This window comes from Littorina saxatilis, linkage group LG8 (genome assembly GCF_037325665.1).
Source record: "Littorina saxatilis isolate snail1 linkage group LG8, US_GU_Lsax_2.0, whole genome shotgun sequence".
In the NCBI taxonomy this organism is placed as follows: Eukaryota; Metazoa; Mollusca; class Gastropoda; order Littorinimorpha; family Littorinidae; genus Littorina; species Littorina saxatilis.
In genome coordinates, this window is record NC_090252.1 from 61,504,354 (window position 1) to 61,522,639 (window position 18,286).

Here is an 18,286-nt window from a genome sequence, read left to right on the forward strand (position 1 = left end):
ATAACTAGCTTGTTTTCGTGCAAAGAAGTTTCATTTTGTGTTTGGTAGTCCTTCTTTCTTAGGTGAACCGTTAGGCCTAATTAGAGTAAAATAGCTTTGATACACATTTAGCAAAACTTAAATACAGAAAAAATCACAAAGGGTCCATATTAGGAGCCTGGGCGCCTAATATGGACCAGTGAAGCGGCCTTCACGAATCACTGTAAAAAGCTCCCTATATTTCAAAATAACATGATACAACTTAGTGTACAAGTCAGCCTAATTAAAATATGCTCTAGATTTATCTGTTTCGGGTTGATGAGAGCATTATTTGAAGCACACCAGGAAACTAAAGAAGCTTATCAAAAACAGAGTGAAAATAAGTGAAATTATCAACTTCCACGAAAAGAAGACTTTTCGTTGCATTTTTTTTTAATCTTGAGGGCTAGTTATAGGTTATTACCAGCAAGCTTTTTCGTGAATTAATGGAAATAGCCTTTAGCTTTTATTTTCTTCGATTTGTTGAAGGTGGTCCATATTAGGGGACTCGCACATACTTTGAGATTTTGCTATTATTTTTTGTTTGCAGTAGAAACTCAGGGTCAACACTGCTAAAATGTAACAAATACGTTTTAGCTGTTATATATAGCCATTTCTGTTTGATAAAAACTTTGGCTGTAGACAGAAACGAGTCCGTTTTAGGCGGCAAATTTAGAGTGAACGCTGCCAAAAGTGAAAAAAGAGAAAAAGGCTAACGGTTTTGAGATTTGTGTTTCTGCAACTGTTTTGACATGTGCAAGTTATCCAAAGAGGATGAATACAGCGAATAAAACTTTTTTGAGCGCTCTAGCGCCGTTAGTTGGTGGTGGTCCATATTAGGAGCCGGTCCATAATTATTAGGAGCCCTTCCCCTACATGAGATGCGCCTCATTCACTTTTCCTCACGCACTGTCAAACACACAATTGTGCAATCAAAACGCACACACACACACACACACACACACACACACACACACACACTCACACACACTGACACCCACACTCACCCCCACCCACACACACACACACACACACACACACACACACACACAAACCAAACCATGATACGAACACTAGTTTCTCAAGGATGTTATCAAGTTTAGTCAAGAAAGGGCGTCGGGCAGTGCCGCCTGACGCATACATTATATATCGTCACACTTGTATATGACGTCAAACGTCAGTCGGACGTCAGAGCCGAGTGACCTATGCTTTGATAGAGAGGTTGGGGGCACACTGTGCCTTGACTTTGCTGGAAACACCTTCCAGATCCTGACATCTGTCGATCTCCTCAGACAGAGCGAAGCAGGAGTTGGGGTCGGTGAAGTTACTACACACGTACTCTACGCAGTGCTGTCAACACAGAAAAACAGGAAAACAGTGAGCTGAACTTTACTGGACAGGCCACTGCATATAGGCCAAGAAAGGTGCATTAATTCGAACATCTGGACTGTTCAACTTGCTTCATCCATTCACAGATTAAGATGCGGTACTATTTATCGTCACTGTTTCTATGTTGTGTGCCTTGTTTTTCTGCTTGAAAATAACGTTACGGTGCGTGCGTGCGTGCGTGTGTGTGTGTGTGTGTGTGTGTGTGTGTGTGTGTGCTTACGTGCGTGTATACGTGTGTGTGTGTGTGTGTGTGTGTGTGAGTGCGTACGTGTGTATTTACGTGCATACCTGTGTGCTTGCGTTCGTACGTGCGTGCGTGTGTGTGTGGCATGTGCGTGTCTGTCTGTCAGTGTGTGACTAACCCTCATGGCGCTCTCAGGTCTCTCGAGGTTCCTGGTGACACACGTGTGGAAGCGACTCTTGCCCACCACGGGCCAGCACAGTCTGGCGGCCTCCCACTGCAGAGCGGTATTGTTGCACTTGTTGCTGATGGTGTCGGCAGTGGTTTTGCAATCAGAGTCACTGAGAACAAGAATATTATACGTTTTTATTTTTGACTTTATATCAATCGTGACAGTCAAAACAGTGGTTTTGCCTTCAGAGTCACTGAGATCAGGAATATTATACGTTATTTGTATTTTTGACCAAAATATGACATTTTACACAGATTTTTGTTTGTTTGTTTGCTTAACGCCCAGCCGACCACGAAGGGCCATATCAGGGCGGTGCTGCTTTGACATATAACGTGCGCCACACACAAGACAGAAGTCGCAGCACAGGCTTCATGTCTCACCCAGTCACATTATTCTGACACCGGACCAACCAGTCCTAGCACTAACCCCATAATACCAGACGCCAGGCGGAGCAGCCACTAGATTGCCAATTTTAAAGTCTTAGGTATGACCCGGCCGGGGTTCGAACCCACGACCTCCCGATCACGGGGCGGACGCCTTACCACTAGGCCAACCGTGCCGGTATTTTACACAGATCGAGACAGTCAGCGATCCTCCGCGCCAGCAATCGAGGGGAAAATTAACTCTCTGAAGTCACATAGCTCAAAGAAGGGAAATGTATCCAATGTTCAATCGATATATTATTGTTTGATTAAGATTGATAACAACGTGTTACTGATAGCTTTGGCATTGAACTTACAGTCCGAGTCACTGAGAAATTTGTCATTTGATTAAAGTTGATAAACACACGTTGCTGACGGCGTTGACCGTTGAGAAGAAAAATGTTATCAGTGAAACCTTCTGATTTAGGGGCATGTGTACTAAAGAAACGATTGCCATCATAAAATCTCCGTATACAGAGTCACAAAAGAGAATACATTCATCAGTAAACCCTCGATAAATACCCAATGGCTTAATCTTCTCTTCTTCTTCTTCTTGGCGTTCGCAGAGGTTACACGATCAGTCCAGCACTGGTGACAAAATGTAATGTTGTCGTTTTCTCCAACTCCTGTCGACTGCCGTATAGTTTGGTCTGCAAGGGAGTAAGTGACGGCCACACTTTTTTTCGTTCCTCATCTAGGGACATCGCTGTAAGATGTCAATGGCTTAATAAAGTATAGGGGCCTACATTTTTGTGCCAAAGACTCGATATCAAATGCACTGATACTTAACTTTGAATACAGTTCACAAATGCCACGAGGTGCAGTTGAATTTAAAACTGAAAATCGGCACATAAAAATAGGTCGCCTAAACAAAAAATTCCAACTCTGTTTCTTGCAATAAACATCAACGGGGAAATTGAAAAACGTCATATAAGTATGTCTTCCGACGAAAACAGAAAGTCTGCCTGTGTGTGTAAGACTTACGTCTGAGCAATACCGTCGTTGGTGAAGACTTCGTGGAACAGGACAGCCTGGCGACTGTCCTTCCATCCTTTGGACTTCTTGAACGTCGCGACCTCGTCCTTTGTCCCGTTACCTGCACATTGCACACATCGTTAGCTATTCTGCCATTATGAACGTCGTTTTCTCGTCCTTCAGAGAGACAAAGACAGGAACAAAGACAGATAGAAGAAAGAGGGAGAGAGAGTGAGAGAGAAACAAACACAGAGAGTCAAATCAAATCAAATTTTATTCTACGAGGGTTGTGGCATAAGCAATACAAATTAGCTTCTTTTCAACCAGCCCTCGCCAAGAGAGGGACTACAGTACTCTAATCGTACACATGTAAATCATTTAATACAAAAGATAAAAATAAAAGTAAAAAAATTTTTAAAAATAGGCAGAAAAACAAATTGCAGGACTATGTACACATTACAGGCTTTACACGAATTCTTAAAGTATGTCTTCACAAGAGTGAGGGAGAGAGAGAGACAGAGAGGGGCCGAGATTGAGAGAGAGAGATAAAGGGAGAGAGAGAGAGAGAGAGAGAGAGAGAGAGAGAGATAAAGGGAGAGAGAGAGAAAGAGAGAGAGGGGCCGAGATTGAGAGAGAGAGATAAAGAGAAAGAGAGAGAGAGAGAGAGAGAGAGAGAGAGAGAGAGAGAGAGAGAGAGAGAGAGAGAGAGAGAAACAAGATGACGATTTCATGAACAGAGGCCGTCGGCCCATTTCATGGGGATTACACAAAATGGCAACATAAATGGCAAGAACAACGCAAACATGATTCACAGGGAGATTTAATCAATACTCATTTCGATAAACTTACAGATTTTGGCAAATGATATGAGAGAAAGAGAGAGAGAGAGAGAGAAGAGAGAAAGTTAGAGAAAGAGACAGACAGAGGCATGGAGAGACAGAGAGAGGCAGACACAAACAGAGAGAGCAAACAAACAGAAACATGACTTTACCGCAGATCTGGTCGGGGAATCCACTAGGTTGGAAGTTGTCGCTCAAGCAGATGAACTCGAAGCCAGACGACTTGTGCCAGGCATCCCCGGGGGAATACAGGTTGAATCTGAACATCCACTGCCCTGACTTCTCGTAGACAATCACTTTATCGTCACTAGAGCTGGCGGCAAAGTTGAAGATATCCTTGGCTTCTAGCGCACCATCTTTCTTGTTGAAAGGCTCTGGCTTGCTGCCTTCAATATACTGGGGGAAAAGTGAACGTGGAGAATTGGCAATGGTGCGATTTTGTGCGTATGAGAAGACTATGTATGTAATAATGATTAGAAGAAGAAGAAGAAGAAGAAGAAGAAGAAGAAGAAACAACAGTAACAACAACAATAGTTTTCATGAAACTGAGGTGGGATCAAAGTACAGTCTGGTTGAGACCTAAGAAACCATTTTGCACTGCTCGTAATTAAAAGGTCACCCAGACAAACTTTTTTTTCGAAAAACGTTCTTGTTTCCTCTGGAAAATGTACAAGAACTTATAAGTGACGCCATAACTTCAATTTCGCTTGTGACGTCAGAGACTGCACCTTTGAAACGAAGCCATGTCAACCAATGACACAACGACCTCAGTAAAACAACAGCGCATGGTTTGCGTTGACTACTGTTTGTATCGATCTTTGGGCAAATTTGTTCCTCTTTTCTTTGGAACCGAACAGCTCGTGTTTACCATGTGCTACCTCTTGCTGGTGGAGTTATATACTATACCAAAATGTGTTCTGGTTACAGAAAGGGTGTTCAAAGATGGATCACTTCATTTTAGAGTGAACCCGAGAATGTACAATACGAGATACGTGCCAGGCAGAAACAGACAGACAGCGAGACAGACACTGACAGACAAAGACAGCAAGACACTGACACTGACAAAAAAAGACAGCCTGACACCGACAGACAGAGAGACACTGACAGACAGAGAGACACTGACAGACAGAGAGACAGCGACGGACAGAGTGACACTCACAGAGAGACACTGACAGACAGAGAGACACTGACAGACAGAGAGACACTACAGACAGACAAGCGACAGACATACCCCTAGACAGACATAAATCCAGCGAGGGTGACTGACCTTCTCAGCGATCCTGAGGTCAGTGCGTCCCTCCCATTTCATGCCGTCGCTAACTCTCTCCACGCCCAGCCAGACGGTCTTGACGATATAACGCTTATCTTTGTCGGCCTCGATGACGTTGCCAGGAGTGATGGTGATCTTCCAGCTGCCGCACTCCGTGTCCCTGACGGCGTTGTACTTGCAGGGGAACTTGATGCGCTCCTTGGTGTTGCTGAACGTGCGCAGCTTCTTGCCGCGCCTCATGATGCACCGGTTGGTGTCTGCACGTGACAGGGGGATATAACAACAATATCGTTTCATCACAACACAGGGGGATATAACAACAATATTGTTTCATCACAACACAGGGGGATATAACAACAATATTGTTTCATCACAACACAGGGGGATATAACAACAATATTGTTTCATCACAACACAGGGGGATATAACAACAATATTGTATCATCACGACACAGGGGGATATAACAACAATATTGTTTCATCACAACACAGGGGGATATAACAACAATATTGTATCATCACAACACAGGGGGATATAACAACAATAGTGTATCATCACAACACAGGGGGATATAACAACACTATTGTAGCATCACGACACAGGGTGATAAAACAACAATGTTGTAGCATCACGTCACAGGGTGATATAACAACACTATTGTAGCATCACGACACAAGGTGATATAACAACACTATCGTAGCATCACGACACAGGGTGATATAACAACAATATTGTAGCATCACGACACAGGGGATAATATAACAACAATGTTGTAGCATCACGTCACCGGGTGATATTCATGGTCACTTAACAACACTCTTACAACACACGCGTGTACTTTGTAACCTAAAGCTTGCTAACTGTGACCCTAAGCTTACTGTGACCCTAAGCTGACTGTGACCATAAGCTTACTGTGACCCTAAGCTTGCTTACCGCACTTGTCCTCATCACTGTTGTCGCCACAGCCGTTGATGTCGGTACACAGCCACTGCACTGGGACACAGCGGTTGTTCTTACACTTCCAGTAGCCAGGGGGACACACGTACGTCGCTGACAGGACACACAAAGGAACTCAGTGATTTCGTTAAACAGAAACTAGACAAGGCAAAGCATAGACACAGCGGTTGTTCTTACACTTCCAGTAGCCAGGGGGACACACGTACGTCGCTGACAGGACACACAAAGGAACTCAGTGATTTCGTTAAACAGAAACGAGACAAGGCAAAGCATAGACACAGCGGTTGTTCTTACACTTCCAGTAGCCAGGGGGACACACGTACGTCGCTGACATGACACACAAAGGAACTCGGTGATTTCGTTAAACAGAAACTAGACAAGGCAAAGCATAGACACAGCGGTTGTTCTTACACTTCCAGTAGCCAGGGGGACACTCGTACGTCGCTGACAGGACACACAAAGGAACTCGGTGATTTCGTTAAACAGACACTAGACAAGGCAAAGCATAGACACAGCGGTTGTTCTTACACTTCCAGTAGCCAGGGGGACACACGTACGTCGCTGACAGGACACACAAAGGAACTCAGTGATTTCGTTAAACAGAAACTAGACAAGGCAAAGCATAGACACAGCGGTTGTTCTTACACTTCCACGGATGCTCCCCTCGGATGCCCGTCCTAGAGGGTCCCGGGACCCCAACTTTTAATGTTTGGAGGGTCCGTGGACCCCCTGAGCAAAGTTTTAGAGTGTCCCAAGAGCCCAGGATCTCCAAACTGTACTCTTGTTTTGATATATTCGCGTAGGACGTTTGCGTCCGGTCAGAGAGATAACTGGCGATAGCCGTTGAGCGATGATTACCACAATGCCTCAACCCTCTACACTCCCCCCATCGCACTCACGCACGCACGGACACACACATACACATATGCACACACACCACACACACACACACACACACACACACCACACCAAACACACGCACACACACACATACACACACACACACGTACACACACACGCACACACGCACGCACACACACACAAACACACACACACGCACACTCACACTCACACTCACACAACTGTCTGTTTGACTTACTGCAGTTTTTCTCGTCACTGTTATCGCCACATCCGTCTATCCCAGTACAGACCCAGGTGATCGGGACACACCTCCCGTTGTCACACTGGAACCTGTTGGAAGCACAAGCTGCACGACAAACAGAACAAGTCTTCACCGTTACAACACTGACACGTGTTGGAAGAGACAAACTGACACAAGTCTAGACCGTTACAACACTGAAACGTGTAGGCAGAGACAGACAGACACAAGGCTAGACCGTTACAACACTGACACATGACACAAGTCTTGACCGTTTCAACACTGAAACATGTAGGCAGAGACAAACTGACACACGTCTAGACCGTTACAACACTGACACATGTAGGCAGAGACAAACTGACGCACGTCTAGACCGTTACAACACTGACACGTGTTGGAAGAGACAGACGGACACACGTCTAGACCGTTACAACACCGACACGTGTTGGAAGAGACAGACAGACACAAGGCTAGACCGTTTCAACACTGACACATGTAGGCAGAGACAGACAGACACAAGGCTAGACCGTTTCAACACTGAAACATGTAGGCAGAGACAGACAGACACAAGGCTAGACCGTTTCAACACTGACACATGTAGGCAGAGACAGACAGACACAAGTCTAGACCGTTACAACACTGACACATGTAGGCAGAGACAGACAGACACAAGGCTAGACCGTTACAACACTGACACATGTAGGCAGAGACAGACACAAGGCTAGACCGTTACAACACTGAAACATGTAGGCAGAGACAGACAGACACAATGCTAGACCGTTACAACACTGACACATGTAGGCAGAGACAGACAGACACAAGGCTAGACCGTTACAACACTGACACATGTAGGCAGAGACAGACAGACACACGTCTAGACCGTTTCAACACTGAAACATGTAGGCAGAGACAGACAGACACAATGCTAGACCGTTACAACACTGACACATGTAGGCAGAGACAGACAGACACACGTCTAGACCGTTTCAACACTGAAACATGTAGGCAGAGACAGACAGACACAAGGCTAGACCGTTACAACACTGACACATGTAGGCAGAGACAGACAGACACAAGGCTAGACCGTTACAACACTGACACATGTAGGCAGAGACAGACAGACACAAGGCTAGACCGTTACAACACTGACACATGTAGGCAGAGACAGACAGACACAAGGCTAGACCGTTACAACACTGAAACATGTAGGCAGAGACAGACAGACACAAGGCTAGACCGTTACAACACTGACACATGTAGGCAGAGACAGACAGACACAAGGCTAGACCGTTACAACACTGACACATGTAGGCAGAGACAGACAGACACAATGCTAGACCGTTACAACACTGACACATGTAGGCAGAGACAAACAGACACAATGCTAGACCGTTACAACACTGACACATGTAGGCAGAGACAGACAGACACAAGGCTAGACCGTTACAACACTGACACATGTAGGCAGAGACAGACAGACACAAGGCTAGACCGTTACAACACTGACACATGTAGGCAGAGACAGACAGACACACGTCTAGACCGTTACAACACTGACACATGTAGGCAGAGACAGACAGACACAAGGCTAGACCGTTACAACACTGACACATGTAGGCAGAGACAGACAGACACAAGGCTAGACCGTTACAACACTGACACATGTAGGCAGAGACAGACAGACACAAGGCTAGACCGTTACAACACTGACACATGTAGGCAGAGACAGACAGACACACGTCTAGACCGTTACAACACTGACACATGTAGGCAGAGACAGACAGACACAAGGCTAGACCGTTACAACACTGAAACATGTAGGCAGAGACAGACAGACACAAGGCTAGACCGTTACAACACTGACACATGTAGGCAGAGACAGACAGACACAAGGCTAGACCGTTACAACACTGACACATGTAGGCAGAGACAGACAGACACAAGGCTAGACCGTTACAACACTGACACATGTAGGCAGAGACAGACAGACACAAGGCTAGACCGTTACAACACTGACACATGTAGGCAGAGACAGACAGACACAAGGCTAGACCGTTACAACACTGACACATGTAGGCAGAGACAGACAGACACAAGGCTAGACCGTTACAACACTGAAACATGTAGGCAGAGACAGACAGACACAAGTCTAGACCGTTACAACACTGACACATGTAGGCAGAGACAGACAGACACAATGCTAGACCGTTACAACACTGAAACATGTAGGCAGAGACAGACAGACACAAGTCTAGACCGTTACAACACTGAAACATGTAGGCAGAGACAGACAGACACAAGTCTAGACCGTTACAACACTGACACATGTAGGCAGAGACAGACAGACACAAGTCTAGACCGTTACAACACTGACACGTGTAGGCAGAGACAGACAGACACAATGCTAGACCGTTTCAACACTGACACATGTAGGCAGAGACAGACAGACACAAGGCTAGACCGTTACAACACTGAAACATGTAGGCAGAGACAGACAGACACAAGGCTAGACCGTTACAACACTGACACATGTAGGCAGAGACAGACAGACACAAGTCTAGACCGTTACAACACTGACACATGTAGGCAGAGACAGACAGACACAAGGCTAGACCGTTACAACACTGACACATGTAGGCAGAGACAGACAGACACAATGCTAGACCGTTACAACACTGACACATGTAGGCAGAGACAGACAGACACAATGCTAGACCGTTACAACACTGACACATGTAGGCAGAGACAGACAGACACACGTCTAGACCGTTTCAACACTGAAACATGTAGGCAGAGACAGACAGACACAAGGCTAGACCGTTACAACACTGACACATGTAGGCAGAGACAGACAGACACAAGGCTAGACCGTTACAACACTGAAACATGTAGGCAGAGACAGACAGACACAAGGCTAGACCGTTACAACACTGACACATGTAGGCAGAGACAGACAGACACACGTCTAGACCGTTTCAACACTGAAACATGTAGGCAGAGACAGACAGACACAAGGCTAGACCGTTACAACACTGACACATGTAGGCAGAGACAGACAGACACAAGGCTAGACCGTTACAACACTGAAACATGTAGGCAGAGACAGACAGACACACGTCTAGACCGTTACAACACTGAAACATGTAGGCAGAGACAGACAGACACAAGGCTAGACCGTTACAACACTGACACATGTAGGCAGAGACAGACAGACACAAGGCTAGACCGTTACAACACTGAAACATGTAGGCAGAGACAAACAGACACAATGCTAGACCGTTACAACACTGAAACGTGTAGGCAGAGACAGACAGACACACGTCTAGACCGTTTCAACACTGACACATGTAGGCAGAGACAGACAGACACAAGGCTAGACCGTTACAACACTGACACATGTAGGCAGAGACAGACAGACACACGTCTAGACCGTTACAACACTGACACATGTAGGCAGAGACAGACAGACACAATGCTAGACCGTTACAACACTGACACATGTAGGCAGAGACAGTCAGACACACGTCTAGACCGTTACAACACTGACACATGTAGGCAGAGACAGACAGACACAATGCTAGACCGTTACAACACTGACACATGTAGGCAGAGACAGACAGACACACGTCTAGACCGTTACAACACTGACACATGTAGGCAGAGACAGACAGACACAAGGCTAGACCGTTACAACACTGACACATGTAGGCAGAGACAGACAGACACAAGGCTAGACCGTTACAACACTGACACATGTAGGCAGAGACAGACAGACACAAGGCTAGACCGTTACAACACTGACACATGTAGGCAGAGACAAACTGACACACGTCTAGACCGTTACAACACTGACACATGTAGGCAGAGACAGACAGACACACGTCTAGACCGTTACAACACTGACACATGTAGGCAGAGACAGACAGACACAAGGCTAGACCGTTACAACACTGACACATGTAGGCAGAGACAGACAGACACACGTCTAGACCGTTACAACACTGACACATGTAGGCAGAGACAGACAGACACAATGCTAGACCGTTACAACACTGAAACATGTAGGCAGAGACAGACAGACACAAGGCTAGACCGTTACAACACTGAAACATGTAGGCAGAGACAGACAGACACAATGCTAGACCGTTTCAACACTGACACATGTAGGCAGAGACAGACAGACACAAGGCTAGACCGTTACAACACTGACACATGTAGGCAGAGACAGACAGACACAAGGCTAGACCGTTACAACACTGACACATGTAGGCAGAGACAAACAGACACAAGGCTAGACCGTTACAACACTGAAACATGTAGGCAGAGACAAACTGACGCACGTCTAGACCGTTACAACACTGAAACATGTAGGCAGAGACAGACAGACACAATGCTAGACCGTTTCAACACTGACACATGTAGGCAGAGACAGACAGACACAAGGCTAGACCGTTTCAACACTGACACATGTAGGCAGAGACAGACAGACACACGTCTAGACCGTTACAACACTGAAACATGTAGGCAGAGACAGACAGACACAATGCTAGACCGTTTCAACACTGACACATGTAGGCAGAGACAAACTGACACACGGCTAGACCGTTTCAACACTGAAACATGTAGGCAGAGACAGACAGACACACGTCTAGACCGTTTCAACACTGACACATGTAGGCAGAGACAAACAGACACAATGCTAGACCGTTTCAACACTGAAACATGTAGGCAGAGACAAACTGACACACGTCTAGACCGTTACAACACTGAAACATGTAGGCAGAGACAAACTGACACACGGCTAGACCGTTACAACACTGAAACATGTAGGCAGAGACAAACTGACACACGTCTAGACCGTTACAACACTGAAACATGTAGGCAGAGACAGACAGACACACGTATTGAACGTTACAACACTGACACATGTAGGCAGAGACAAACTGACGCACGTCTAGACCGTTTCAACACTGACACATGTAGGCAGAGACAGACAGACACAAGGCTAGACCGTTACAACACTGACACATGTAGGCAGAGACAGACAGACACAAGGCTAGACCGTTACAACACTGAAACATGTAGGCAGAGACAGACAGACACACGTCTAGACCGTTACAACACTGAAACATGTAGGCAGAGACAGACAGACACACGTCTAGACCGTTACAACACTGAAACATGTAGGCAGAGACAGACAGACACAAGGCTAGACCGTTACAACACTGAAACATGTAGGCAGAGACAGACAGACACAAGGCTAGACCGTTACAACACTGACACATGTAGGCAGAGACAGACATACACAAGTCTAGACCGTTTCAACACTGAAACATGTAGGCAGAGACAGACAGACACAAGGCTAGACCGTTACAACACTGAAACATGTAGGCAGAGACAGACAGACACAAGGCTAGACCGTTACAACACTGACACATGTAGGCAGAGACAGACAGACACAAGGCTAGACCGTTACAACACTGACACATGTAGGCAGAGACAGACAGACACACGTCTAGACCGTTTCAACACTGACACATGTGAACAGTACCAAAAAAAAAAAAAAAAAAAAAAAAAAAAAAAACAACACTGACACATGTAGGCAGAGACAGACAGACACAAGGCTAGACCGTTACAACACTGACACATGTAGGTAGAGACAGACAGACACAAGGCTAGACCGTTACAACACTGACACATGTAGGCAGAGACAGACAGACACAAGGCTAGACCGTTACAACACTGAAACATGTAGGCAGAGACAGACAGACACAAGGCTAGACCGTTACAACACTGACACATGTAGGCAGAGACAGACAGACACAATGCTAGACCGTTACAACACTGACACATGTAGGCAGAGACAGACAGACACAATGCTAGACCGTTACAACACTGAAACATGTAGGCAGAGACAGACAGACACAATGCTAGACCGTTACAACACTGAAACATGTAGGCAGAGACAGACAGACACAATGCTAGACCGTTACAACACTGAAACATGTAGGCAGAGACAGACAGACACAATGCTAGACCGTTACAACACTGACACATGTAGGCAGAGACAGACAGACACAAGGCTAGACCGTTACAACACTGACACATGTAGGCAGAGACAGACAGACACAAGGCTAGACCGTTACAACACTGACACATGTAGGCAGAGACAGACAGACACAAGGCTAGACCGTTACAACACTGACACATGTAGGCAGAGACAGACAGACACAAGGCTAGACCGTTACAACACTGAAACATGTAGGCAGAGACAGACAGACACAAGGCTAGACCGTTACAACACTGAAACATGTAGGCAGAGACAGACAGACACAAGGCTAGACCGTTACAACACTGAAACATGTAGGCAGAGACAGACAGACACACGTCTAGACCGTTACAACACTGACACATGTAGGCAGAGACAGACAGACACAAGGCTAGACCGTTACAACACTGACACATGTAGGCAGAGACAGACAGACACAAGGCTAGACCGTTACAACACTGAAACATGTAGGCAGAGACAGACAGACACAAGGCTAGACCGTTACAACACTGAAACATGTAGGCAGAGACAGACAGACACAAGGCTAGACCGTTACAACACTGAAACATGTAGGCAGAGACAGACAGACACACGTCTAGACCGTTTCAACACTGAAACATGTAGGCAGAGACAGACAGACACAAGGCTAGACCGTTACAACACTGAAACATGTAGGCAGAGACAGACAGACACAAGGCTAGACCGTTACAACACTGACACATGTAGGCAGAGACAGACAGACACAATGCTAGACCGTTACAACACTGACACATGTAGGCAGAGACAGACAGACACAAGGCTAGACCGTTACAACACTGACACATGTAGGCAGAGACAGACAGACACAAGGCTAGACCGTTACAACACTGAAACATGTAGGCAGAGACAGACAGACACAAGGCTAGACCGTTACAACACTGACACATGTAGGCAGAGACAGACAGACACAATGCTAGACCGTTACAACACTGACACATGTAGGCAGAGACAGACAGACACAATGCTAGACCGTTACAACACTGACACATGTAGGCAGAGACAGACAGACACAAGGCTAGACCGTTACAACACTGAAACATGTAGGCAGAGACAGACAGACACAAGGCTAGACCGTTACAACACTGACACATGTAGGCAGAGACAGACAGACACAATGCTAGACCGTTACAACACTGACACATGTAGGCAGAGACAGACAGACACAAGGCTAGACCGTTACAACACTGACACATGTAGGCAGAGACAAACATACACAAGGCTAGACCGTTACAACACTGACACATGTAGGCAGAGACAGACAGACACAAGGCTAGACCGTTACAACACTGACACATGTAGGTAGAGACAGACACAAGGCTAGACCGTTACAACACTGACACATCTTTATGAAATTTGACATGAGAGTTCCTGGGTATGAAATCCCCATACCTTTTTTTCATGTTTTCAATAAATGTCTTTGATGACGTCATATCCGGCTTTTCATGAAAGTTTAGGCGGCACTGTCACGCTCTCATTTTTCAACCAAATTGGTTGAAATTTTGGTCAAGAAATGTTCGACGAAGCTCGGACTTCGGTATTGCATTTCAGCTTGGTGGCTTAAAAATTAATTGATGACTTTGGTCATTAAAAATCTGAAAATTGTAAAAAAAAATTTTGTTTTATAAAACGATCCAAATTTACGTTTATCTTATTCTCCATCATTTTCTGATTCTAAAAACATATGCATATGTTATATTTGGATTAAAAACAAGCTCTGAAAATTAAAAATATAAAAATTATTATCAAAACATTTTTTTCGAAATCAATTTAAAAACACTTTCATCTTATTCCTTGTCGGTTCCTGATTCCAAAAACATATAGATACGATATGTTTGGATTAAAAACACGCTCAGAAAGTTAAAACGAAGAGAGGTATGGTTTTATCATTAGTTATGTTAATTCTAGTTATTGTAAAGCGCATTGAGCATATACATGATTATGCGCTATAGCAAATGTCCATTATTATTATTATTATTATTATTATTAGGTACAGAAAAGCGCAAGTACTACCCCGCTCTTCTTGTCAATTTCACTGCCTTTGCCGTGCGCGGTGGACTGACGATGCTACGAGTATACGGTCTTGCTGCGTTGCATTGCGTTCAGTTTCATTCTGTGAGTTCGACAGCTACTTGACTAAATGTTGTATTTTCGCCTTACGCGACTTGTTAATTTTCTGAGCGTGTCAGTTTCGAATACAACATATTATGTTTATATGTTTTTGGAATTAGGAAATGGCATGGAATAAGATGAAATCATTTTTGGATCGATTTCTTAAATAATAATCGAAGTACTAATTAACCTATTTTCGTTAATTAATTGTGATAACATTTCAAGAGTAAACATGACATATGTATATATTTTTAGATTCAGAATATGATGAAGAATACGATGCAATCAATTTTAAATATGTTTGCGAAAAATCGATTTTAATGACAACTTTAATGAGAACACTCATTAATGAATTTTTAGGCCTCCAAGCTGAAATGCAATACCAAAGTCCGGGCTTGGTCGAAGATTACTTGACTAAAATTTCAAACAATTTGGTTGAAAAATGAGAGCGTGACAGTGCCGCCTCAACTTTCACAAAAAGACGGATATGACGTCATCAAAGATATTTATCCAAAAACTGAAAAAAAACGTCTGGAGATATAATACTCAGGAACTCTCATTTTAAGTTTCATGAAGATCGGTCCAGGAGTTTCTTAGAATACACACACACACACACACACACACACACACACACACACACACACACACACACACACACACACACACACACACACACACACACATACACCACACCCTCGTCTCGATTCCCCGTCTATGTTAAAACATTTAGTCAAAATTTGACGAAATGTAAAAAGCATCTACCCGCGCAACAAAAATATGCACTTACACGATCAGATTTCTAAGCTTGATTCTTAATCGTCCTACATAATGTGAGCATTTTCTATAAGCGACAAAAAAAGTATATTCTATCTAATATGGCATAAAGACAAGGATGTTTTTCTTTGAGTTCATGCAAATACTGATAATAAATTCTTACAAACACTTGATTCACCAAATGAACGCGTGCAAATCCAACAGGCATGAAACATATTTTATTGTGGTCAGAATGAATACATCTAGCTATATATATATTCATTCATTCAGAGAATGGTTTGCTTCTTAGTTGGATACCATGGGTTGACAACTCTCGCCATCAGTACCACCTGACCACTGATGAGACACAATAGTGTCGAAACACGTGTCTGGTCTAGGTACAAATACAATGGTCCTCCTCAGGACTAGATTACCTTGCGATACGTCCCCCACAAAGGGACTTTGCTCTGTAAATCTCGGTCCCCCTTGAGGAGGGTCTGATGCTCCCAATAGGCTGTCTGTGAAGGGATACTTATTTCTCTCTCTATCTCTGCTAAGAGATTTTAACAAATCTCGGAAGAAAGTCTCTGCTGACTTTTAATTGTTTCTTTCACTATTTCTGATGTTTTTATATATATATATATATACGACTTGTGTCTGTGTGTCTGTGTGTGTGTTCGCGATGCACGGCCAAAGTTCTCGATGGATCTGCTTCAAATTTGGTGGGCATATTCAGGTAGACCCCGGACACAACCTGGTCGATGAGAATTTTCAACACGTGCTCTCAGCGCGCAGCGCTGAACCGATTTTGGTTTTTCTGTAGATCCACTACATCCATTCCCAGTAACTCTTCCTTATCTTCTCCAGTGTTTTGCGCGTTTATCTCCCTTCCTTCGTGTGGCGTCAATCCATATTCCCGTTACTATTTTTAGAAGGTCACTGTCCACAACGCTTTCATCCCGGCGAAGCCGGATATTCCCGTTACTATTTTTAGAAGGTCACTGTCCACAACGCTTTCATCCCGGCAAAGCCGGGTATTCCTCTACTTCTTCCCGGCGAAGCCGGGTATCATTCGGCTCTACTTCTTCCCGGCGAAGCCGGGTACCCGGCGAAGCGGGTATTCATTCTAGTATATACATACACAAATAGAGAGATATATAAAATGTGAAAGCCAAACGTACCTCATTGAAAAGTGCAGAAATCATACACCTGGCCAAACGTCCAAGAAAAAAGGTTCCAAGCAAACAAAAGGGAGAAGGCAAAAAAGTACAAAAAAGGCGATATATCTATACGGTTACAACTCGCTATTGCCGCGGCCCGTTGTTGCCGCAACCCGCTATTGCCGCAACCCGTTATTGCCGCAACACGCTATTGCTGCAACCCGCTATTGCCGCGGAACTTTCCCGCAAGAAAGATCCCCTGATTCCGGTTTTGTTAAAAACAATTTTGCGCCAGTTAGATGCCATCAAACAACAGAGTTGGTAACTCTGCCGTGTGTTACGCGTGATTGTTCTGAAAAGTGACTATTACATGATTGTTCTGAAAGTCTACTATTTATTTCATCGTAAACATGTAAGCCCTCATACGTGATTGTTCTGAAAGCTTACTAATTTACATGATTGTTCTGAAACTCTACTAAAGGTAAACTTGCTTCACCCGTGAAATGTTGTCAGATATGGAACAATATGTATACCCCAGCCCAACGAAGTTGGAGGGGGGTATACTGGATTCACTTTGTCCATCTGTCTGTGTGTATGTCTGTATGTATATGGAACAATATTTTGATACAATGATACTAAATCTTTAGTGATATTGATATTTATACCCCAGCCCAATTAATACAAACTCAACAAGTAATACGTTTCATACATTGAACATGTCTTCTTTATTGTTCTCAACTCAAAATTCAAATTAAATGTCCAAAGACAAAAATTATTTATAATCTTCAAAAAT

At 44.5% G+C, this 18,286-nt stretch overlaps 1 protein-coding gene across 3 annotated transcripts in view; it reads right to left on the bottom strand.

Moving 5' to 3' along the window:
• Positions 1-1,095: 1,095 nt before the first annotated feature.
• LOC138974022 (uncharacterized) overlaps positions 1,096-18,286 on the bottom strand; it is a 48,373-nt gene continuing 31,182 nt past the window's right edge. For all 3 annotated transcript variants that reach the window (XM_070346725.1, XM_070346724.1, XM_070346723.1), the window contains 7 exons: positions 7,384-7,491; positions 6,261-6,377; positions 5,324-5,583; positions 4,209-4,452; positions 3,227-3,338; positions 1,770-1,929; positions 1,096-1,368 (listed from right to left, as the gene is read on the bottom strand). In XM_070346725.1, the coding sequence (XP_070202826.1) occupies positions 1,222-1,368; positions 1,770-1,929; positions 3,227-3,338; positions 4,209-4,452; positions 5,324-5,583; positions 6,261-6,377; positions 7,384-7,491 (1,148 nt within the window). In that variant the 3' untranslated portion in view covers positions 1,096-1,221. The remainder of the gene's footprint in view (positions 1,369-1,769; positions 1,930-3,226; positions 3,339-4,208; positions 4,453-5,323; positions 5,584-6,260; positions 6,378-7,383; positions 7,492-18,286) is intronic.